Raw genomic sequence first — 24,841 nt, forward strand, 5'->3', positions numbered from 1 at the left:
TAGGAGAAGGACGGTGGCGCTCTCTGGCAGGAGCTGAGAGCTGGGGCTTATTCCGTGAGTGAAGGCTGCCCTTTCTCCCTTCCCCAAAATGAACATCTCAGGAAGAGGCGGGACATTTAAGCAGGCCTGAAAAGATCAGTTCTGGTCCCAGCTCTTTAACAATCATGGGCCCTTGGAGAAAATCCCCTTACTTATTTGTGTCTATTTCCTCACCTATCAAAGACAAATCTACCAGCACTTGCCTACCTCACAGGTACAACGAAGACCAAGTGAGAAGATGTTGCACAAAGGACTCTGGAAAACAGCTTAAAAGTTGCATGTGTGAGACAGGCCAGTACTATGCTGAAGGGTGCAGGTGTCAGTCCAATTCTCATGGCAATCTCTTGAGGGGAAGATTTATTTCCACTGTGTAGCGGAGGAAACCAAAGTTGATTAATATCTTAAATATTTTCTGGAAGTTAAAAGATAAAATAATAGGTTCCCTGAAAATTAAATTCCTGTGGAGCTGTGAGGGGAGTTGGTCTAAGAGGAAGGGATATTAAAAAAGCAAATTTGAATTCTCTTCTATGTTAATGGTAAACCATCAGTAGGGGCTGCGAGGAGCGAACGACATATTCAGGATTTGCTAGCCGCATGCTGAGAGAAGCAGGATGATGGATGAGCAGCAAGACAGGAGCTGCTAAAACAGCTGATTGTAATTCTGAAAATTAATCTTAGTGGGGACAATCACACTAGCTATATCACTGCTGCAGGATGCACTTACCGAGCACTCGCTGTAGGTAAGTGTGGTTTTCCTACTTTCCTAGGCATATGTGCATACACAGGGTGCAGAAGGATAGAAAAGTTTGTGTCTGCTTTTGAAGGCTTACAATTGGTTTGGGCAGATAAGACATCTGTGGATACAAGTCTAAACAGTGAGGCATGTCATATGTGCTGGGTGCCAAGTGGGAAGAGGAATTAATAGATGGTAAACAGGCTGGGATGAAGGGAAGGGTTCATGAGAGAAAGGCAGGATGTGAGAGGAGTGGTGGGAGGTCAGGATAAGCAGAGATGCAGGCTGGGTCATTCTCGGTGAAGGCAGCAGGCAGCAGCACTTCAATGCCAGAGTTTCCTGAAGGTGGATAGTGAGACAAAAGAGAGCAGGTTGAAAGCCAACAAAGGAGCAAGAAGAGACTGATATTTTATTTTGCAGGCCCTGGGCGGTACCCAAGTCTCAGAATAGTGAGGCAAAAGCAGGCAAGCTCTTATGTTCTTTCTGTAAAACTCCAACTATGAGCGACTCATTTCAAGTAAAAATCTGAATGGCTATCCCACTATAACCTGCTGTTGCTGTTACAATCCAAAATAGCAGTTAGGGGAAATCCACTTAAATATGCATCCTACTCATACAGAGCTTGCTACCTCATTCATAAGAAAGTTGTTCAAAAACAGGATGCCCTACAGGTAATGAATGATATAAACAGGGCTGCGTAAGACACACACCCAGAGAAGTTCCCACCAATCATAAAAAGCACACAAAATGAAAACTATTTTCAGGGAGAAGAAATATCTTGTTCTGTGCATGACAAAGATGGCAAGGATCCTAGACTCTGTGGTGCAGGAAGACTGGAACTATCCCACATCACAAAGGACAAGAAGAAGGAAAAGGTACACTGGGAGTGGGAAAAGGAAAAGTCATTTAAGTGGAGAATTCCTTCTTGTTGGGGTATAATTACCATTTCCTAGGGATTATGTTATCATAGCAACAACCCTAGGAGAGATTCTGGGGTAGGAGCTTTACTCCTGTACACAGCTAAGGATTCAATGGCTTTTCAGAAGTAACTATGACTTGGGAGAAGGGATAGCACTTCCCATCCTCACAGTGGGTGCAGGGTTGGGACAGTCATGTGATTATGATAAGTTTTGTCTTCTGCTCTTCCAGTTCTCCCACTGCCAAAGGCCATTGCCTTGAGGTATTCTGGGAAGACAGGAAATGCCTAAGCCCAGCAACAGAGCCAGAAAAGCCCTCCAGAGATTTCCTGTGGGTTTTAAGGACATGGGCATTAACTGAGGAAAAGTGTCTTGGGGAGAAAATGAGCTTGTTTTAGGGGACGTCTACTGTAAGTCTGAATGCATCTCTACCTGGAAGGTTTTCTCATGCTGTCTTCTCCACGAGCAATGGGAAGGTCTAGAATTCTGTCCATGTTTTTAGATGAAGACACTGGTGAGAAAGGTGCACCTACAGGAACCAAGGATCTGGGGTGGGGGTGGGGTAACACTGCAGTTTTGGAAGCTAGAGATTTTCATGACTCCCCGAGGGGAAATAACTTAACTTTCTAACAGGTTTACAGAATCCTCTAGCTATGTTGTTTGTCGGTGCATTTCCCTCCTTATGTCACAAAGAGGGCATTTCATAAAACGTACAGTGTGGGAAACATTTATTCAGATACCCAGCTTGGGAAGGGGGTATTAGTCACAGGGCCTTCAATTACGAAGACCCCAGCAAATCCTTCTAAACACCTCTTCCTCCACTTACATTAAGAAAAAGAGAAAGCAAGCAAGTTTGATACTTTCTTGAAGTTCCCTTTTTCTGGCTCCATACAGGATGATATAGCTGTTTACTTTAAGGCTCAGGAGTCACCCAGCATTGTATGAAATGCTTTCCTACAAAAAAACCATAATCCAACAAACCCCTTTCTATGGTGTTTAAGCAACATGAACAAGCTTACTTGTATGCACTCAGTCCTGCTGCTGCCTCCTGTAGAAGCCACTCATTCTGGCACAGGGGCACACAGGGAGGACATAATGTGTGTGTGGGGGGGGTGTTAAAGGCAAAGAAAATACAGGATCATCACTGTTCCCAACTCCAAGCCACTTTCATGGCTCCTTCTGCTCTCCACCCTTGTGTGCAATGGAGATTCCCAGCTTCAGTATGATTATCCATAAAATAGGAGCATAATAAAACTTTCAGCTAAGCAGAAGAGACTAAATCACACCTGTGCTGATGTCGTACTTTATCTGAGGCAGCACAATGCCACTGTGAGCACCAGGAAGACAGAAAAAAGAGAGCCGTGGTTCCAATCACAGTTCTACCACTTGTTCACTGAGTGACACTGGAGAAGTCAGTCTACCTCCTGGTGTCTTAGGGTTTCTACCTCCTAGGACCAGTGCAAGGATTAGTCAACACATGTAAAGAGCATTAGAAAATGACAGGCACTCAGTAAGTGCTGTAAAACTGTCCACTGCTCATACTGACTGATAGGAAGCATTGTATAACTACCAGCTGCCATGACGGCAGCAAGGAAAGCAGTTATTTTCAACAGGTGGCAGGAATAGGGGAGGATGGCACAGGGAGGGGCATGTCCTCCAGAGGACAGGCCAGAATCTTCTGGAAAGAACACATACATCTACAGCTGAAAGGTCGATTTAATTTATAATTTTGTAGATGAAAAATGGAAAGCTACCTATGGTTTTCACACTACAAATTACCAGCTGAAATGACTGACTTCATCTTCTTAACTGTAACACATGGCTTAAAAAAATATTGAGAAACACTAAAGTTGTGGCAACTAGGAAAGATTCTCCCCTGGTCAGAGCTGCGTGCTGAGTGAGGCTGGACCGGGTTGCTCCTTAAGAATTCTCAGCTGTCAAGAGGGAGGCCCCAGGACAGGCTGAAGGGGAAGCCCTGATCTGCACCTCCATCTTGGTCTGGTCTTGGGAGGGGTGAAGGGACTGGGTGGGTCCTTCCAGCTACACAGGCCACGTGACCAGTCACCACACTGCCTGTCCTTGAGACAGCCCTCACTGCCAAAGACAACAGGAAAATTAAAACTTCCACAGCAATGTAAGGGCATGCAGACATCGTCCTCCAGCTCAGTTCTTATTAAAGTTAAAATCTCTTTTTGTTGCTGGTATGTCATCGATTAAAATGTTAGTGTCTTGATCCTTTGGATACCTTCATGTTTTTGTTCTCTTCTTCCTTTTATTGTAAAATTACATAACAGAGGAACATGTAAACCATATGTTTATATTTTATATATATATGAGAAAAAATATTGAACAAAACCCCTTGTAGCTATGACCCACCTTGACCAATATGACAGGCTGCTGGCCCTTGGAAGCCCCTTCAAACCTCTTTGCATGCCGTCCTTCCATCCCCACCAGGAGTAATCAGGAAATTTCCTGATCATCACTCCATATTTTTCTGTAGAGCTTTACCACCTATAAATTTACCTCTTAACCATATGCTTAGTTTTGCCTTTTGGGGGACTTGCTACACATGGCATCATGTTGCACATACCTTTCTCCGGCTTGCTTCCTTCATTCTACCATTGGTCTCTATATCCCCCTTTTAATCACTACCTCTTATGGCTCAAGGCATGGTTTGGGGTTTTTTTGTTTTGTTCTGTTTTGTTTTTGGTGTTTTGTTTTGTAGTGCTGGGGATAGAGCCCAGGGCCTTGTGCATGCTAGGCAAGCACTCTAACACAGAGCTATGTCCCCAGCCCAGGTCTCGGTTCTGAATGGGTTTTTCTTTCTCTTTTAAAAATACTCTCAAATAAACAAAACATTTCCCAAACATTCTCCTTAAAATATGACACAGCAAACAAGCAACGCATTCTGTTTCCTTGGATACAAACTGCCACACACATGGAAGCTGTGGTCAGTTCCCCCCACCTTTGCACTCTAAACATTATTTCCTTATATCAAAGTGATGTTTCTGGTAGACATAATGATGGAAGAAATGGAGTCCCAGCTTCCAAATGATACCATCTTCAGAAAAGGAGTTTCTCCCCCAACCACCATTGTCTTAATAGTTTTGTGCAGTCTCTCTTTACTCCTGAAGTCTAAATATGTCCCTTTTTATAGAACTGAGATTTTAACTTTCACATTAACCTCTGAATAATTTGCATAATTTTTCACATAGCTCTTTAACTTTGTCAGCTCCCCTGCATAAATGCCTATCTGCTTGGATCCAATGGGATTCTGACTCCCATAATCCTTCAAACTGTTAGTGCCATTTCCCACATAGGAGGAAGGGGCATCCAAATGTCTGCACTTTATACTAAACTTAGTGTCTGCAAGGTTCAACAGCTCAGACCGCTAAGCAGAATCCATTCTTCCCAGGACATAGATGCACAAGAATCACAGTGTTGGAGCTGGAAGAATCTATTATTTTAAGTGTTTGGAAGGCTCCAATTTGTTTAGGTCTATGGTGTCAAAGTGCTGACTTCCGGTCCTTATCCAGTGCCTATGGCACCAGTTCCTATGGTGATGGAGTAAATCCCCAAACCCCCATTATTGTGGTTTTTAACTGGCACAGATCAACACTGGACCAGGCAGCTGGATAGGAGAGTTTGAGCTACATAAACATCTGCCTCCAACTACGGTCTGAGCTACTCTTGCAAAAATATAAAACTGAGTAAATTAGACTGTGGAAGTATTTCAACATGTAAAATGTGCTTCATTTGGTTGTATTAGCGTGTTTTTAGTTTTAGCACTGGTAGATCTAGAAAGTCTTCACTAATTAAAGCTTGAGAAGGGTTAGATTTAAGCTATTACTTGAAAGAGAAGGAAAAAAAAAAGCAATAAACAGGGCTGGGTTGGCTAAATGGTGGCAGAAACACTGAGAACAAAGATTATTTTCTTCAACCTCTCCGACCCTCAGGCTCACTCTCCTGCAAGTCCCTCTTGGAGGACCAGGAAAGGCTGCAATCCTGCAGGGCCTGAATCCAGCCTTAGAGCAGCGGCTCAGCAGGAGCCAGAGGCAGCTAATGAGCTCAGTTCCCTAGCAACATGTGCACAGTGCTCCTGATAAAGTGGATTAGGCACTGTTGATGAATCCCAACCGTGCACTAGACTGACCCAACAAACGAGCTTATTTGTAACTCCTTAGTGTGCTAAGGGGGCTGACTGAGAAAATTCTTTTTGCCTGTGATCCATCCTAGCATTCTCCCTGGAGCAAACAAAATGCTCAAACAAAATGGTAAAACCAAAATGCTCAAAGGGGCCAAAAGTGAGCACTTCAACTTCCCATTGTCTTTGCAAATCACATTTTCAGAAGAGGAAGCAGAGGGTCTGCTTTTCCTTCTCTTGCTTTCCCTGTACAGCTCAGATTGCCTAAAATACCAGCCCTGAAGAGGTACAGTATTCAAAGGTGCCCGGTGCAACACACACCAGTAGTCTGGTCATCCCACTATAAATCACCCATATGCCATTTTATTTGAACCTTGGTATCTTGGGATTTTGGTATGTGTCCATCAATCCTCAGGAATATACCCTCTACTTGGCATTAAAAAGTTTCTGGAAGGTAGATAACTGCTATTTCTGGGTATGTGACCTCTCTTCAGGATGATGCTCCTACCTCATAGAGTTAATGTGAGATTACAATGAGTTAATACATGCAACATCTCTGAAACTGAACCTGGCATGTAAGAAGTACTATATACATTTCTGCAAAATTTTTAAAATTTTTGAGCCAAAGATGACCCTGATATAGAAGACAATGATTAGCCCACCTACATGACCCCTCTACTTTCTCCTTTTAGACTATATCAACAGCCTCTAAAGACAAGCTACCAGAGGGCAGTTTGTCCCTGATGTTCTCAACTAGAATCAGTAAACATTTCTTCCCACACTAGGACGCCAGTCCCAATATGCGACCTCCCTCAGCCAGGAAAAAAGAGAGAAATCCAGCTGAAATTCCCTGGAATCTCCTGGATAAGCAAAAGCCTTCAGAGGGGCCAGGAGAAACCACTGCTCTAGTGATTCACTTGTGCTAGCCCCAGTTCAGCAGCAGGTTGAACAGTCTGAAGAATGAGCTACCTAACTCCTAGAGACATATAGTCCAAGGTCTGGTCCTCACAGTAACCAGCAACAGATCTCAGTCTGTAAACAGATTTTATAATGAACAAAGCTGATACACTAAAGCACCCATCTTAAAGGTAAGCATAACTTCTGGGAAGTTATTTGGTCACTCTCACTTGATGTTCTCCTTACCATGTATGAGATGACCAGATACGCAATGCCATTTATTTTGTTATGAATCCTGTATGTCCAAGGTTCAAGTCTGCCCACAGTGGTTCCTCAGTTCTGATGAACAGGTGGCTAACTAGTTAGAACAGGTCACCATTATAGGCAAAGAGGAACAGGACAAAGCTCTTAGTCCAGCTCAGGGCCAATCTACATAAAGGATGTTGAAATTGCTAACTGGACAAGGCAGAAGCTAAAAGTTTTTGTGCCCTCTGTGGGCTAGAAATAGTGCTGTGCTTTAAGGAGACAATTGAATGGCTCTTGGTAAATCTTTAAGGACCACTAGGCATTATTGAAAAGTGTGTTTGAGTTGGCAACCCTGATGTGCAGTGATGGCCCTAGGAACATAAAGGCTTTAATGTAGGCAGGAACTGATCGAGGCTGAATTGAGCTTTGAACAAGGACACTAAGGGGAAGCACTGCTCATTGCCCTCATCATTGTCTTCACTGTCTTCATCTTGTTCCTACACTAGCAACAGATAAACCTGTAGGGGCCTTGTAAGGTTCCCAGTGAGCTGCATGTTCACAGACACTTAAAGTCAGATTCTGGGGCATCTTAGTCCCTCCCCTACCTGCCCCATCTCTGATTATGAATGAGGAAAGTAATACCCAGAGAAATGTCTCAGAGAGACTCGCAGTGGCAGAAGCCAGTTTGAAAGGAGAGTCTGGACTCAATGTGTCCTCTTCCTGTCTGTCTGTCAATCTGTCTGTCTCTCTTTTCACTCTCATGGTACTGAGGACTGAACCAGGGCCTTCACATTGATCTACATCTTCAGCCCTTTTTATTAGGGTCTCATACTATGTTGCTAAGTTGCCCAGGCTGGTCTAAAACTTAAAGGTCCTCCTGCCTCTGCCTCCCAGAGTACTGAGTTTACAGGCATAAGGTATCACACCCAGTTTCATGTGCTCTTTTTAGTGTATTTCATGTTTCCTACAAATCTAAATCAATAGGCACTCTTGGACTCAAGTGGCCAAATGGGCTGTACCCACTACCTGGCAAGATCTTCAAAGTCAGAGTAGGAAGGGCCAGTGGGGTTATCTGAAGTATCAGAGACCACTGGAACAAAAAGTTCAGGTTATATGAGGAAAATCTATTGCCTCAGCTGAGTAATTTCAATAGATGAATAGAAGTTTCTCTACAAAAAGCTTCATGTGACTTTCCCTGTGGAAAGTATTAGACCACTATCAAAATTCAAATGAATCTAAAAGCAGACACTCTAAAAATAAAGGTAAATCCTGAAATCCAATAGATGGGGGAAATTGGGAGGCTTGACGTCAACCACAAGGAAACTGGCTTTGTTTGGTGAGTGAGTTAGAAACTTGGACCTCTGGTTTTGGATTTCAAGATGAAACTTTTTATTTAGATTGGATCATTGTGAACCCATTGAACTTTGGGGAAATGACACCTTAGAAGTCTATAGATCGCTTATTGCAAGTGACAGCAATCTAAATTTTCATTTCTAATCAGTCCAGGGCTCACCTGGTATTTCTAGAGCATCACTTGGAGCACGATGCTCTCTTGCCTAGCAGGCCTACCTGGCCACAGAGGGGAAACGGAATGGTCCCTGCCAGTCCTTCCACCAATCCTTCCATGCTGCCTCTGGACCCTGGGTTACTGAAGCAGCCTTCTCACCAAGGCCCCTGATTTACCTTCTTTCCTTCCTCTTTTTTCTGGGGGGCGGTGTGTGGGGTAGGGGGTGGGGACTGAAACCAGGGCCTTTGCACTGAGCTACATTCCCAGCCCTGACTTGTGGTCCTCCTGCCTTGGTAACCCAGAGCGCTGGGATTACAGGCGTGCACCACCATGGCTGTTCTTCTCTTTCTCCCACACTACACGGAGCTTCTGGGTGGTGCTTTCTAAGTCATCCCTCTCTACAGCATCTCTAAGGAATCTTCTTCCAGAGCAAGTCCAGATGCCCTGCCTAGCACTGTGAAAACTTTACAACTCAGCCAAAATCTCTTTACAACTTTGTCTTTCTCATGGCTCCCCAGTATGTGCCTGATATTCAAGGACACTCTGGCCTTGGGAGTCCATTCCTGCTAACTTCTCCCTACCCTACCCTGAAACTTGCTGCATCTTTCCCTTCCCCTTGGCCCAGCAACAACCCAGAAGAACATATTTGTCACGCCCCCAGCCCACAGTTGGATCACTTATCTCTGTGTCATCCTGACCAAGTACAGTGGACTCTTAACTTATGAACTCAATTCATTCTCGAGGGATGGTTGTAACTCAAGTTGGTCAACTGAAGGCTCAGGCTCCTCTACACAGCCTTCAGTCTCTCTCCTGTATCCAGGCAGATCTCAGCGTCCTTAAAGAAACATAGGCCCAGGATTTCTCAGTCCCACACAGGAAAGGGTGTGGTAATGTTCCATCCAGAACTCTAAGGGTTAAGTCTGTATCAGACCATCTGGAAAGCACCAGCAGCTGGCATTCGGACCATTACTCAAGACTATGGCCATAAGCTAAAATTAAAATTCCAGCCATAACCCAAATTGTTCCTATGTCAGGCTGATAGTAACTTGAGGGTCCACTGTAGCTTACCCTCCCAGAGTCTCAGTTTCCTTGTCTGTTGGAAGAACTGGCGACTATACTTACACTACAGGGGACTTGGGAAAGGTTTAGGGAATTAACTTTACAAGAGTCACGACCTTGTAGATGCTCAATGATATCAGATTTTGCTTCCTCTATCACGCAGTGCCTTCATTCCAGCCACCAGTTGACACAGATTACGTCATCTCTCCTTCAACATGAGAGTCCATGTCCCAGTTATCCCCCAGTGACACTTAAAAAGAACAGAACAGATCACACACAGGCAAAGAACAGATCCTCGTGATCAACAGAACGGTGTCATGCCCCAGTCACACTCTCTCTAGCATAGGCTTCCATGTCTGGCAGCAGTGAGCCTATCAGATGCATGTTGTTCTATTAGTGATACAACGGACTAAAGATAGCACTCGCACAGAATATGTAAGAAATGTTAGTCCTGAATCTGTTTCCAAAATCCCATCTCTACCCAAACCTCAGGAAAGTGCCCATTTTAACAGAAGGACATCTGTAATAAAAACTTTCCAGAAATGATGGCTGCATCGGAACATCAGAGTGTACACGGGCAGCTGAAATCTTCAAGACTAACTCCACCGTCTCACCGGAAGTTGTAATGGTTTTAAACTTTGTTTTCAAACTGAAGCCCTTTCTTCCAGTGTTTCTGGGTTAGAATACTAACATGAGGAGCAGTTGAAAGGGGGGAGCCCCGTAGATGGAGGAGCATGAAGGTCCCCCTGCCATGGCGAGACACACACGTGCAAACACACGTATTCCAGCAGCCAAGGCACCACCAGAAAAACTCATTTGAAAACTAGCAGCTTTAGAAGAATAAGCAAACAGTCTCAGAGGACGAGTAAATATACTCCTTAAAGATGGAAAACCCCATCAGAAAAACACATGCATACATATTCAATGCGAAAGGCATTTAACTCTTGGTCTGTCTTACGTCAATTCAGGTGGGTTATTTACAAATTGTACTCAAGTTTCTATTCTAAAAAGAGAGAAATATAGAGGAGGCAGCTCCATTGCAGAGGCCAATGCCCTCACCTGGCGACACTAGGCAGTGCATTCCAGTCTACCCACTACCTACATTAGCCCTGGAAGCCAACCTTGGGCTACTTGTAACACCCAAATGCAGAATTTCTCTAGGAGAGGCCCTCAGGTATTATAGACCCTTGGAAACCATTTGGTTGAAGATTACTGAGTATGAAGGGGAATCATAACACTATGTTACCAAGTAAAACAGATTACCACAGAGCATGATACCAGTTTTAGAAATATACTTGAACAGATACATTATTTTCTAAGAGGTAGAAATATATATATATCAAAATTTTAGGAATAGTTATTTGAAGCATTCTCATTTCCTTTTTTGTCCTGTTCTGCATTTTTCCAAATTTTCTATAATGAATAAATACTCCGGTGACAAAGAACAAAATACAGTTTTGAAAGTGGGCATGATGATGGATGCCTGTAATTCTAGTGCTCAGGAGGCTGAGGCAGGAGGATCTCTATGAGTTCAAGGCCAGCCTGGGCTACATAGTGAGTTCAGGGCCAGCCTAAAGTACATACCGATACTCTCTCTCAAAAAACAAAACAAAACAACCAAAAGACAAAATACTTTTTGAAAGACAAAGCCAAGAACTTCTGAAGGAGAACAAAGCATGGAGGTCTGGGCACCAGAGAGAAGCCAGCACTTCTCACCTTGTGGTGCAACAGACATGTTCCTGTGAGGCTTCAAGTTCAAGAGGCCAAGACCCGCGACCCCCCCCCCCCATCCTATTCACTACTACGCTCTGCAGCAGGCAGGGTGGCATCTCATGACACAGCATGTAGCAGAGGCTCAACAATGCTAAGTAGACAAGTGTGAGGGGCCCGTCCTGCTCTGGTTCATCTGGAACATGATCCCTGTGCCCCTGCCCCCTTCTCCTCCCTTCTGTCTTGTTCTTTCAGAAAACAAGCGTTTCTAGAAAAGGCTGACAGACTCTACTACTTTCACCAGCTTAGGGGCATTGACTGTTTTCTAAATTTCAATCTCACTGAAGCCAAGTAAAACAGAGCTGCCTCCCTCAGGTCCCTTCTCTGTGTGTGACAGTAAGGGGGACCACAGTGAAGGGATCTGGAGGTCAGGATACTGGGAGTCAAGAACTTGGGCAGGAGGGAGGTGGCTCAGGCAGAAAAACCGCGTGAACAACAAAAGCCGTTGGGGAACCTTAATTCCAACCTGGCTTTGGTTACAAACATGTTATAAGACCTCACAGGGCCTCAATTTTCTCATCTATAAAAAGGAAGGACAACTAATCAGGTAAATGTAAATTACAGCTACAAGGTGGTACCTACCCATCAGGAGGGCCACTACCCCAACACCCAGAAAATGACAGGGGTTGGCAAGTAGTACGACACTGGAACCCTTTCACTCTTAGTGGTGATGTGAAAAGGTATAGTCACTATGGAAAACAGAATGGTGGCTCCTCTAAAAATTAAAAAATAGATCTATCATTTCTAGGAATCCCACTTCTGGGTTTACAGCCAATGAACTGAAAGCAGAATCTCAATGAAAATTTTTTTTTACCATGTAGCCTAGGTGGTTTCAAACCACATGGCCACAAGCAATCTTCCTGCCTTAACCTCCCAGAGTGCTAGGACAGGTGTGTACAACTCTGCCCAGCTCAAAGATATATTTGTTCATAGCAGCATTACTCTAAATAGCTGAAATACATAACTAAAAAGCAGCCCAAGTATCTATCAACAGGTAAGTGGATATACTAAATGTACTGTATAAAAATAATGAGGTATATTACTCAGCCTTTAAAAAGGAAGGAGGTTCCGACACTTGACATGATTGCTAAGATAATTACTGTGTGTGGTTCTACTTATCTGAGGCACTTAGAATCACAGACAGACAACAGTACGGCTGTTACAAGAGCTGGGAGAAGGGAGAATGAGCAGTAATTGCTTAATGGGCATACAGTTTCAGTTTTACAAGATGTACAGAGCTATGGAGATCAATGGTGGTGATGGTGCACAACACTGTAAATGTATTTAATCCCATTGAACTGTATAAGTTAAAAATAGTTAAGATGGTATCAGGCATGGTGGCACCCACCTATAATCTCAGCTACTCAGGAGGCTGAGGCAGGGGGATTGTGAGTTCAAGGCCTGACTGGGCAATTGAGCAAGAAGTTGTTTCAAAAACAGCAATAACAATAATAATAACAACCTAAGCAGGGTGTAGTGGGGCACGCTTGTAATCCCAGCACTGAGGAGGCTGACGCAGGAGGATCCCTGTGAGTTTGAGGCCAGCCTGGGCTACACAGTGAGTTCAAGGCCAGCTCAAAGTGCATAGCGAGACCCTGCCTCAAAAAAGAAAACAAAACAGAAAGAACAGTTAAGCAGGGGATGAAGTTGAGTGCCACCGCACCTGCCTGGCAAGGTCCCGAGTTCAATTCCTGGTACAAAAAAAGATAATAATAATCCAAAACCCAGATCAATTAAAAATATAAATAATAAAACATAGTTAAGTAATAATAAGACAGTTAAGATAGTAAATTCTACGTTATGTGTATTTCACAATTTTAAAAAAAGCGTAAAGAGAAAAGGGAGTGACTGTACTAACCTGGCAGAGACCTCATCAGGGAGGAGAGGACTGATCTAAGTGAAGGCATTTTTAAGAGCAACCGTGTTACACAAATGCAAGATGTCCTCACATGGAAGTTACAGGAGGCAGCCGTGAGAGGATGAAGAGCCTGCAGGCAGGCGACCTTGGATCTTGCGCTAGTTCTGTCCGCTGGAAGGAATACCTTTACCTTTCAGATCCTGGTGAAGGCCACCAGCTCTCCTGCTTGGTGACTGCTTGGTTATGAAAATCTGTGACCTCTCTCACACCAGCAGGAGCCCTTAGGGCCTGTCTACACACGGGTCCGCCTCTATGCACGCACGCAAGCGCGCTCCCAAACACGTACGCATGCGCACGCGCTCTCAAGCGCCCATCCCTCAACCATTCTCTGGTCAATAGACGTACACCTCTCAACGACTTTGAACGCTGCCCTCCGTGAAAGTTCTGCTACATCTTGCAGGGATTCACAGACCCCAGACCCCCACTGAGAGGTGCTTAGAGGCTGCTTTGAAGCAATTTCGTTGCCCCACCCACCTGCTGTTGGCAAGGATGGTCTTCAGCAGCAAGGAGATAGTTTCCCAGGGCCTGGCACCTTGGATCACCAATTCTGCTAACAACGCCTGGACCTCCACAGGGACTCATTTCACTGAGGGCTGTTATTACACATGCTTTCTCTATTTCAAGTCTTTGGCAACTGTATCAATTTCCTGGTAGCTGCCCAATCCACAAACCAACTCCTCCAACTCTCATGAGACACTCACCAAACCGGGGCAAAAATCCCTCCAATTCTAAATTGCTGCCTCAGACTCCGTGCTGTAGCAGGGAGGAGACTCGTACTTCATTCGGTTGCTTTCTCAGCTCTTTTCGGTCTGACATCGCCATCTTAAAAAAAAAAATCTACCAGTGACCTAATTTTTCACTGTTTTTGTTTTTTGCTTTAGGGTTTGCTATTCTTTGGCATTAAAAGTTGAAATAAGCCAGACATAGTGTGGCACACACCTGTAATCCCAGGACTCCGGGAAGCTGGGGCAGTGGGATTGCAAGTCTGAGCCTAGACTGGGCAATGTAGCAATTTAAGAGACCCTGTCTCAAAATAAAAAGTAAAAACTGAGTTGAGGCTGGAGCTCAAGCAGTGTGAAGGCCCTGTTCAATCCTCAGTACCACAGTTTTTAAAAAGTAACAATAAACGTTGTAGTTCCTTGAAACTACAGTTTTTCTCCTACATTGTCAACACTCTTAGCAGCTCTCCCCACCTCAGAGAAATTATTAAATTGAGTTTGAAAAATGTCTACAGTTGCTTTTTAAGGATTTTCCATGTGGCACGTTCCCCAGGGCAGGGAGGGAGGCTGGCCAAAGGAGATCCTGTAAGAGTTCAGCCCTTTCCTTCACAGCAAAGCCCTCCAGGAATTGGCTTCCCAGGCCTGGCAGGAAATGCCAAAGGGCGGGGGATGGGTAGGAGTTTACAAGTTTTACAGAGCAAAAAGCAGGGGTGAAATTATTCAAGACAGGTTTTGTGGGATCCTTCTGGAGAAGATGGTTTCGCAATGGGGGTCATAAAATACAAATACACAGAATCTAAAATTGCCTGGGAATTTTATTTCCTGTAACTACAAAAACAAAAACAAAACAAATCTACCTCTCAGTGCCTCTCCTATCCCTGGCTGTCAATGGATGAGAGAACCTGGAATAGGCAATTCCTTAAGTCCCTTCTTCAGTAACCCCTGACCTTGCCCAAGTCCAAGACTTCCAGCCTCACCACTGCTCAGCCCAATCAAGAGTGCTCACAGCCCTACCCTGTCCTCTCTCTACCAAGCAGCAGCTGATTACACAGGGACAGAATTTCTCTCCTTATTTCCAAATACCCTCCCTTTCTTCCACTCCTTCCTTTTATCATTTAGTTTGAAGAAGTCAGACACCCAGTGGTGAGTTCATCTATCTAGCATTGGAAAAATGATGAAAATGACATTTGGGGATAATTTCTAGGTTTCATTGCTGTCTCTTGGCTCCTACCCTCTTTTCAATGCAACCCATACCTCAGGGTGGAGTTCTGTAGATTCCCTGACTTGGATCAGGTTACTGTAGGGTCCTAAAAGGCACACAGCAGAGTGGGAACTCAGGTTAAATATATGGTTTGAATTTGATTGAAATTATAGTTATTGCCTCAATTCATTGGCCTGTTGGCCCTTTCTCACTATTCCTGGAAAGCTGGTGCCAGGTCATTTGCTTTTTGTCAATGCAGAGCCCATGGAGAATGACCATGGCACCTCACCCAAGGGCAGGAAGGCTTAAAACAGAAAAGCCCAAACGAGTCTCTCACTGTGACTCATTCATAATGCTTGATTCCAGTGGGTTTGCAAAATGCATTCTGCTCAGTTGCCATATCTGATATGAGACCCTCACTGTACATAACCTCCGAGTCTTGTCAGGCAACCTGTTCGCACCACTCAGCCTAAAGCTCTGCGTAATCCATCTGGAAGTTTTCAGAGTGATGTTTCCAGAAAAGCTACTTCCCTCTACACACTGAAAACTAAGGCTAAAAATAATTAAACCTGACTTAACAATCTCAATGCTCTGTGTGTTGTAATTAAATAAGAATGAAAGAAATCTTAATAGGATTGCAAATCAGGTCTTTGTGTTCCTGATTCATGCACTACTCTTAGTTAAAATAAGTTCATGGTGGCTGAGGAACTGTATTTTCTTTTGGAAGAAAAAGTGAAACTGAAGATTGAAACTCCACTTCCTACCCCAAATTCTTTCCAAATCCTCCCCATCTTTCAAAGCCTGGCTTGTGCTCCTTTCCTCCACTGCACCCCAAGGAGCACCCATTCCTGAGTCCTCTTGGGTTTGAGGACCCCACACAGAACATGACTACCTAGTGCTCTTTGCTGGGGAAGTTAGTAGGGCGGCCCAATCCCCCATTGAGCAACTCTCCCACTTGTGAATCAGCTTTCTTGTTACAGATAACTCCATACCCAGCACCTACCTTAGTCGGGTGAATAATAGTTATTCTTTAAAACCGTGACTACTGGTCACCATAGGAAAAGTCATTTTTTAAAAAAGTTAAATTGTGGGTTTGTAAGATGATAATTCTTAAGGTTCCTTCCATTAGTAAGTCAAGGGCCTTCTTTGAGACTGTTACGATTCATTTTAGAAAAATTAGGTAGATTCACATATGTAAAGTACAATGTTCTACTAAGTAGAAGTGGCCTGGGAAAGGTGGCACAAACTTGCTCCTCTGTCTATGGCCACCTCACACTGGAAAAGATCAGCACATCTCTGAACTGCAAGGGATGTTTCTTCTCTCCCCATCCTCATGCTCTAGTCTCCCAAGGCGCCCAAATCCACATCAGCTTGAGGATTACTCTGCCGCAAATGAAATTCCTGGTGTCATTCAATACCATTTTGTGTTCCAAAAGATGTCACACAATGAGGAACCTTGACCTAGATATTTCTAAAATGTACAAAAGAAGCATTGCTGGCACTGAAGACATCCATTCCCACTCCACCCAGTCATTCACCAAGATGGCTTTCAACAGTGGCCTCCTCAAATTCACCATTCCATACAATCCTCACCACCAGACTGGATACTGGACCTTTCGGCAACATGCTTAAAGAAGGAACGCCAGTGTGGCTCCCTGCCTAGGCAGCCAGGAGATGTGTCAGTAAAGGCAGGGAAGTGGCAGAATTCTCACAGAGTAGCAAAGTGGCATCAGAGTGGAGGTCCTCCAGAGTTGCGGGTCCCAGAGGTCAAATGAGATACCAGGTCTGACTCTGCCCCTATGGAGTGTCTGGGGGCAAAAGATTTTAACTTCTCTGAAAACCAGTTTTCTCACTAGTACATATCGGAGAATAAAAAAAATCTTCAGCTGAGCACTGTGGAGCACGCCTATAATCCCAGCACTCTGGCAGGCTGAGACAGAAGGATCACAAATTCAAGTCCAGCCTGGACAACACAGCAAGACCCTGTCTCAAAATAAAAATAAATAAAGGAGTGGGGATGTAACTCGGTGCAAGCCCTAGTACTAACCCAAAACACATCATCCAAGCCTCTAATTTTGACAGTGAGCACTTACCAAGTGTGAGGTCCTATGACAGGTATCTCTGAAGATAAAGACATACAGGATATGATACATTTCTCATTAATCTAGAATTATTGTGCTAGTGGAGAAAAGGAGAAAGTGGGCCCCATTGCTGAGCCTCTGCTGTCACACTGGACCTACATCTGGACACATACATAAACTCACTTAACCTATAAATATTACACCGTATACCTCAAACACAGGCCAGTCAGTAAACCCAGTTCAGAAAAGGAGGCATTCTTATTCAACGCAAGTGTCTAAGAAAGTTTCATAAGAAAAGATATAAATATCCTTGCAAGATAAGCAGAATGACTTGGAGATTTTTTAGAAAAGGCTTCTTATTTGCCTAAGAGATTGGAAGAATAAGACAAATTCCATTTGATCTGTATTTCTCAACTTGGATTGGGTGCTGTGTGTGCAGTGGTGGGGATCAATTAAATTGGGAAATAGTAAATTAAACAAAGGTAAACTTTTTCATTTTTCACTGCAGGTTTTCCCAGGGACTTCAATAAACACATGCGTTTGAAACTCTCCAGGAGAGGTCAATATTGTAGGGTCCCAAGCTATGGGCCCTAGAGTCCATCTTCACAGTGTCTCCAAGGCTGTAGTTGTTTTTTTTTTTAAAGAAACTGAGAAGTCCCTGGTCTTGTTCATCTCTACCTCTCCAGCCCTCGTCACAGGACCAGGCACATGGGAGAGAGGCAATAAAACAGGATAAAACTTTGCTGAGTGTGCAAATGAATAACTGTTAAATTCTAAGTAGAGAGACCGGCATTTCCATAAAATGGTGGTGGGAGTATGCAAAGGAGCCAGAAATCACCGCCCGCACTGTCTCTTTCACACAGTCTGTACACCAGAGGGACACTTGCAGGAGTTTGGGTGAGGTTGTCATTGCTATCTAAAGAAGCTCAACACTACAAGTCCATGACATATCCTAGAAGACTCTAATTCCCCATCTCGACCACAAAAAAAGAATAATAAAATAAAAGCTCCATGAGGAGCATGTGTATTTCTTTTCTTTTTTACCAGTAATAAGTAACAAATCAGAGATTAGACTCTATAATGTAGTTAGACTATCTTTACTTCTTTACTACTACCTCTGGTTCCTGGGCAACCGCATGGTAACTCTGAAACTGCCACCTTGTTTGTATTTCACTGTGGAATTTTAAGCATGTGTTTACATCCTTTACCTCACATGACATTACATAAGTTAGAAGCGATTAGGGTGTCCTTTACTCTTTTTCTTTTGACCTGAAAACAACATAGAAGTTAGGTGATCTGACTGGAGATAGAAAGGTAGGAGCAGAGCAAGGATCAACCACACCTGTTGGTTTTCCCAAAGCACAAACACTGGGTTTAACCATCTGGTTTTTGTCCAGTTACATTTCCTCCCTCATCACTTCACAAGCAAAGCCTTGAATGGAAAATCCCAAGACCTTCAAAAGAAGGTGTTCAAACATACCCTGATCTCTTCAAGGGTAAAATCCACTTTACCTTCCAAAGCCTTTGAGAGACCAACGCAGAGGGTCTGAATCTGCTATTTTATCTGACAGCTGAGAGACCATGATGTCCTGGCATGCTTTCCAAGAGAGTTGTCAGTCAGCTTCTCTGCAAACATACCTTGGTCTGGAAGCAGCAGTAGAGTTGGGTTAGGTAAGGGTGTTTCCGAGCCAGAGCCAAAATCCTCTTCTCTGTCATTGTGCAGTCCACGTCATCATCCTGAAGGATGACATCCTTCTTTAAGACCTTCACAGCATACACTTCATCTTTGCCCTTGAGTTCTGCCAACATGACCTGTAATTAACCAAAATTGTCCCCATCAACTGTGTGTATATGGACATAAAGGAGAAAACACAATGCCAAATACTTTTAAAAATTAACTCCAAATAGGGCCAGGGATGTAGCTCAGTGGTGCCGCACCTGCCTGGCAGACTCAAGGTCCTGAGTTCTATCTCCAGTACCAGAAAAATAAAAAATTAACTCCAAATAAACCAATCTAATTCCTTTTTTTCTTTAATTTTAAATATATAACTGCATTAAAAAATGTTTAGGGAAACTACCCATCCTAATATAATTATTATGTTATTTATGTATTTTTAATCTCTGGCACAGTGCTGCGGCAAAGAAAAAAGTTCAGTGCGTACCTGATAAATGATTATTCATATATTCATATACATTTATTAAACTTGCAACCAGAATATAGTGAATACAGGTATGTACTTATTTTCTAGTTGTATTTCTTTGGGGGTAAGTTGTCTCTTGTTTTGGGAGTAAGTTATTTGTCTCTGGGGTAAGTTATTTGTCTCTTGTTTCTTGGTGTTTTCCTATCATTTGGTATTTTTGCTCTCATTTACCTACAAATGTCATAAGCCTTTCTCTTTTTACGTAATTAACTCCTAAGTACAGTACTCCAAAGTCAGTTGTCAAAGCTAAAGAGCAGCAATTTAAGGGAATTCATGATGTTAACCTGAACACTTTTCTCCACCCACATAAAATATAGGCTCTAAACTGGCTTGAACTTTAGGTGAGAATTTTCCTAAGAAACAACCTAAATGATCCAGACTCATCAAAGTTTCATCCTGCCTACACCATACAGTAGCCTGGAAACTCTGAATGTGCTCATTTGATTCATTTGTGAATCTTGTTTAAAATTCAACTAAGTCCAGCTCACAAGCCTGAGTCATGAGTAAGCCAGAGGCCTGGGGTCTGTTTGTTATTTAGACAGGCTCTAAAGAATGTGATTGCTTCACCTGTTGCCTCTTCAGTAAACCCCAGTTACTGTCCTGCCAGGTGATGTCAGAATAAGATAGGGTAGGGAAGATGGGGCCGAAGCAGGCCCAGGTCCCTGAGGACTCCCTACAGCCCTTCCCTCTGCAGAGCAGAGGAATGACCAGCAGCCAACCACTAGCCAGCCAGCAGACTGACCCACAGGTCACACGAGGCCATGTGACCCTGTGGCAGCTGCCTAATCCTCAGAGCAGAGCTTTTCTGATCTGCGGGACCCCAGAGAGCTGACTCTCATTGCCCCCCAGGCACGGCTTTAAGAAGAGGAAGGGCAAACCGAGTCTGAGTTAAAATGTTAACCAACTTCCTGGGCTAACTGGATTTCTATCTTTCTACTTCGCATCTCACCCAGCTATCAGCATGGGGGCTGACCAGCATCACACACAGAAAGGCAGAACCCATACCATCAGTGCAGAGCTGGATGTGGACAATGCCCTCAAGGTCAGGGACTCTCATCTAAGACATGAGATAGTTATTCGAATCTCTTGCTACATGTAGAGGATAAACAAAGCACTTACAAAATGCCAGAAAAATCAGTTAAGCAACATTTAACTTCAAAATTACTACATGGTAAGATTTTCTCCAGATCCTAACTTCACCGAGGACAGACTCTAGAATTCATGCTCAAAGTCGTCATAATGAAATAACAGAATTTCAGACTAATCTCTGAAGGAGGAAAGAAAGGTATTGGTGCCATTATTGACAGTGGAATGCTGAGTGCATTAGTTTTATCATACTAAATATAAAATTCTCTGTCCTTGTTTCCACTGTGTGTACATGGTGCAAATGTAACCTCAAGGTGGTATAAATGTCCTAGTACATTTAAGAAATAAGACTCATAGAAGATAGAAAATACATTCATGGAATAGGTGTTAAAAAGTCAGGAATAGCCAGGGATTTAGCTCAGTGGTTCTAGCACCTGCCTCGCAAGCGCAAGGTCCCAAGTTTGATCCCTGGTACCAAAAAAAGAAAAAGAAAAAGGAAAAAGTCAGGAATAAAATACATGAGAACCTTTTTCTATATCCAACAACTTCATAAAGCAACTATGTCCCAAAGAAAAGACTATTCTTTTATGAAATGGGTCTTCTTGAATCGTAAACTTTTATACCACTTTGCATTGGAGAATGTGAATATTCAGTGGCTAATACACCTGGCTTCTCTCCATGTAAGTCTTGGATATATGGAGCAATATCTTCTTCTCTGTCCACTTCTCCCTTACAGAGCAAATCTTTAATTGTGTATTTTGAACAATTCGAATCCACTTCATTTTGACTGTCAGGTTCTCCATAGGTATTTTCCAGGGTCTTGCCATGTAATTTAGGCTGGTCTTGAACTCACGATGTAGCCCAGGCTGGCCTTGAACTTGCTGTGATCCTCCTGCCTCTGCCTCCCAAGTGCTGAGATTAAGGCATGTGTGTCTTCCATTTTCGGCTGGTCTGGCATTTTCCAGCCAGTAACGGACCCTAGCATGTTAAAGCGTCCGCTATCTTCTGCTCATTGGTTTCATCTTTGCTTTTATAAGTTGTCCTTATTTATTTTTTTCTTTTTTTTCCAATACCAGGGATCGAACTCAGGACTTTGTTCTTGAGAGGCAGGCACGGTGCCACTGAGCTAAATCCCCAGCCTATGGGTTGTCTTTATTACCATGAATCACAAGGTTGAACCTGTGGCTCACCTGTGCCCAGAAAACATGGGATCCAACTCAGGACACAGCAGTCATGGGGGCTCCTATCTGCAGCATAGCCTGCACATGGTGGGCAGCACACAGGCTTGGCGCTGGGCAACCTCCACGCAGGCGCATGCGCACATGTCCTGCGCAGCGAGGCTCCAGGCTGCAGTGCTCTGCAAAACGCAGGCCCGCTGCATAGGATCTTATGCAAAGCGTTTTAAACCCTTCAAAGTGCTTCCACACATGCGATGTACTCACTTGATTTCAGCCCATTGGACGAATGAGAAAAACTGAATTTTGAAGAACAAATGTAGCTGGGCGTGGTAATCCCAGCTCTCTGGGAAGCTGAGGCAGGCAGATTTGGATGCAACCCGAGCCTGAGTAATCCAGTAACTTAGCAAGACCCCGTGTCAATAAAAAAAGGCTCGGGATGTAGCTCAGTGTGAAGAAGCCCCACAATTAAGATTACGATTAATGGGCTCAGCCCATTCCTACTCAACAAGGAAAGACAGATAGACCTAGACCTGTATCTCTCACCATGCACTGAACTAAAATCAAAATGGATCAACGATCTAAATACTAAAACAGAAACACTAAATCTGCTGGAAGATAGAATAGGTAAAACTCTTGAAGACATAGGTATAGGCAAAAACTTTATGAAGAAAACCCTGATCCCAGAGGAACTATTACAAAGAATCAACAACTGGGATCTCATCATGCCAAAAAGCTTTTGCACAGCAAAATAAACCACCAGCGGAGTGAAGAGACAACCCACAGAATGGGAAAACGCCTCTACCAGCTGTTCCTCAGACAAGGGACTAATATCTAGAATATATAAAGAACTTGAAAAAAATCAGACCCCCCAAATTTAAAGACCCAATTGAAAAATGGGCATCTGAAATGAATACACTTCTCAGATGAAGAAGCACAAACAGCCAATATATGAAAAAGTGTTCAACTTCACTGGTTATTTGAGAAATGCAAATTAAAACAACACTGAGATTCCATCTCACTCCAGAAGGAATGGCTATCATCAAGAAATCTACCAACAACAAATGCTAGGAGGCTGTGGGGAAAAAGGAACCCTTTTCTACTGTTGGTAGGAGTATAAACTGGTACAAGCACTATAGGAAAAAGTATAGAGAGTCCTCAAAAAACTAAAACTAGAGGTTCCATTTGACCCAGCTATTCCCCTTATTGGTATCTTCCCGGAAAAGTTAAAAGCATCATACCACAGTGATATATGCACACTCATGTTTACAGTGCACATTTTGTAATAGCTAAATCTTAGAAACAGCCTAGATGCTCATCAACAGATGAATGGATAAGGAAGATGTGATTTTTATATACAATGGAACACTACTCTGCCATAAAGAAGGATAAGTGAGACATTTAAAGGTAAAACGATGCACCTTGAGACCATACGTTTAAGAGAAATAAATCAGATACATTTGTTTAAATATCACAGTTTCTTTTGTGTGAGAAACCGGAAGTGTGAATAAGGATCAAAATGAATGACAGATACTGGAAGTAGGAAGAACATGTTTGAATGGGAAGGGGAGCAAGGAAGGGGGAGGGTGAAGGCAAGGAAGTGAAAGGGAAAAAAGAGAATGGAAGGAAAAAGTTGTAAACAAAGCTTTTGTAAATAAGGAGGGAAGGAAGGGTTGAAGGGAGGGGAGAGGAATGAAGAATGAGGAATAAAGAAAGCAGATATATTATGTACACGTACAAATTCCCTACAATGACTGTGATTATTATGTATATCAAAAGTGTGCCAATAAAATTAATTTTAAAAAGAAAAACAAAGAAGGAAAAGACCAGGCTGAGATCTTCCTCACTGATCAAAGAGAAGAGAAAATACCATAGGGTACAGAAATAAGCAGGGCCACCCACAACTGCCACAGACCTTGCCAAAGCTGCCTTTGCCCAACACCTTGATAAAGTTGAACTCATCTAGGCCCAAGCGCTTGGCCTGGCCTTGCCGGACTTCACCATTCTCTCCAGGGCTGGCCAGGTGGCCATCCGTGGATGATGCCCGGTGCTCTTCTCCTCGGTTGTCAAATGACAAGGCCTTCCGGATGTTGTTTTCAAGTTCTTTTAATTCTAGGGCCAAAGAGTAACAAGATATAGTACTGGATTAGTGCACATCCCATGAGCCCTTCCCCTGGGGACCCCTCTGAACCCTCTTTCAATTCTGCAGAGCAACAAGCCCAAGGTGGCATCCAACCAACCCAGGAACTCTTCGAGTTTCTTCATCTGTCCAAAACACATTCTCCAGCCCCCCATGTACAACAGGGGCCTTAGTCAAAGGAGAGGACAGAGTCCTGGCCCTTGAGGTGTTCCTTGCCAGCCAACTCCTTCAGACTGCAGCAAACCCGCCCTCTCTGGCAGCCCCCTCCAGCTGGCAGCCTAGCCCATAATTCCACATGCACTGCAAGAATCCAGGTGTCTCAGGAACTCCGTAGAGTCACAATGGCAACTGCCCTCCAAGTCCCCTTTCAAGGGTAGAACAGCTAACCAAGAACAATCATCAGAGTCAGATTGATATAATTATTTCCTCTGTAGATCCTAAAGGTCTTTACTTGGTCTGATGCTGGATTTACTCTAAATACTGGTACTTAAACCAGGCTATAGGACAAAATGGCAATGGGCTTCTCATTAATAAAAGAATTATTTCTCACACGAGGTGATACTTTGACCTTTTCTATTTGAAGAAACTTTATGGTTGGCAGTTCATTCACCAGAACACACACTCAACTGTATAGAAATAGGAATCTTGAGCATAACCCAATTCTTAAAGATACTCGAAACTTGGATTACAGTGGGCACCCGAGACTATTTACCCTTGGGAATCTGAATTAGCTGTGAGTGACCCAGTATCTCTTGACAGAAAGATCTTAAGCTTCTTTTCCAAAGAACTGAAGCCTGTAAGAGCCTATCCTAGGACTCTGGAGAGCTTCGTAGATACAGAGTGAGCTCCTCCGGGGTGGCCCGGGGGTAGCTGTGTTGGGGAGGGGAACGATGGGACAGCCTCTGCATCTACAGATACCCTACACACCAATCCAACAGTGAACGCAGTTTTCACTAAGTCTGACATTAGTCTTACCATAGAGCTAAAAATCTATTATTAAGTGGTTTT

At 43.5% G+C, this 24,841-nt stretch overlaps 1 protein-coding gene across 3 annotated transcripts in view; it reads right to left on the bottom strand.

The window, feature by feature from the left end:
* Positions 1-24,841, bottom strand: part of Prkce (protein kinase C epsilon) — a 511,185-nt gene that overhangs the window by 136,702 nt on the left and 349,642 nt on the right. For all 3 annotated transcript variants that reach the window (XM_087216080.1, XM_004839392.4, XM_004839393.4), the window contains 2 exons: positions 23,609-23,805; positions 18,870-19,043 (listed from right to left, as the gene is read on the bottom strand). In XM_087216080.1, coding sequence (XP_087072206.1) covers positions 18,870-19,043; positions 23,609-23,805 — 371 coding nt within the window. The remainder of the gene's footprint in view (positions 1-18,869; positions 19,044-23,608; positions 23,806-24,841) is intronic.

The sequence above is a fragment of the Heterocephalus glaber genome, unplaced genomic scaffold (genome assembly GCF_053883595.1).
Source record: "Heterocephalus glaber isolate CG9 unplaced genomic scaffold, H.glaber_assembly_v1.0 deba00001457, whole genome shotgun sequence".
Lineage (NCBI taxonomy): Eukaryota > Metazoa > Chordata > Mammalia > Rodentia > Bathyergidae > Heterocephalus > Heterocephalus glaber.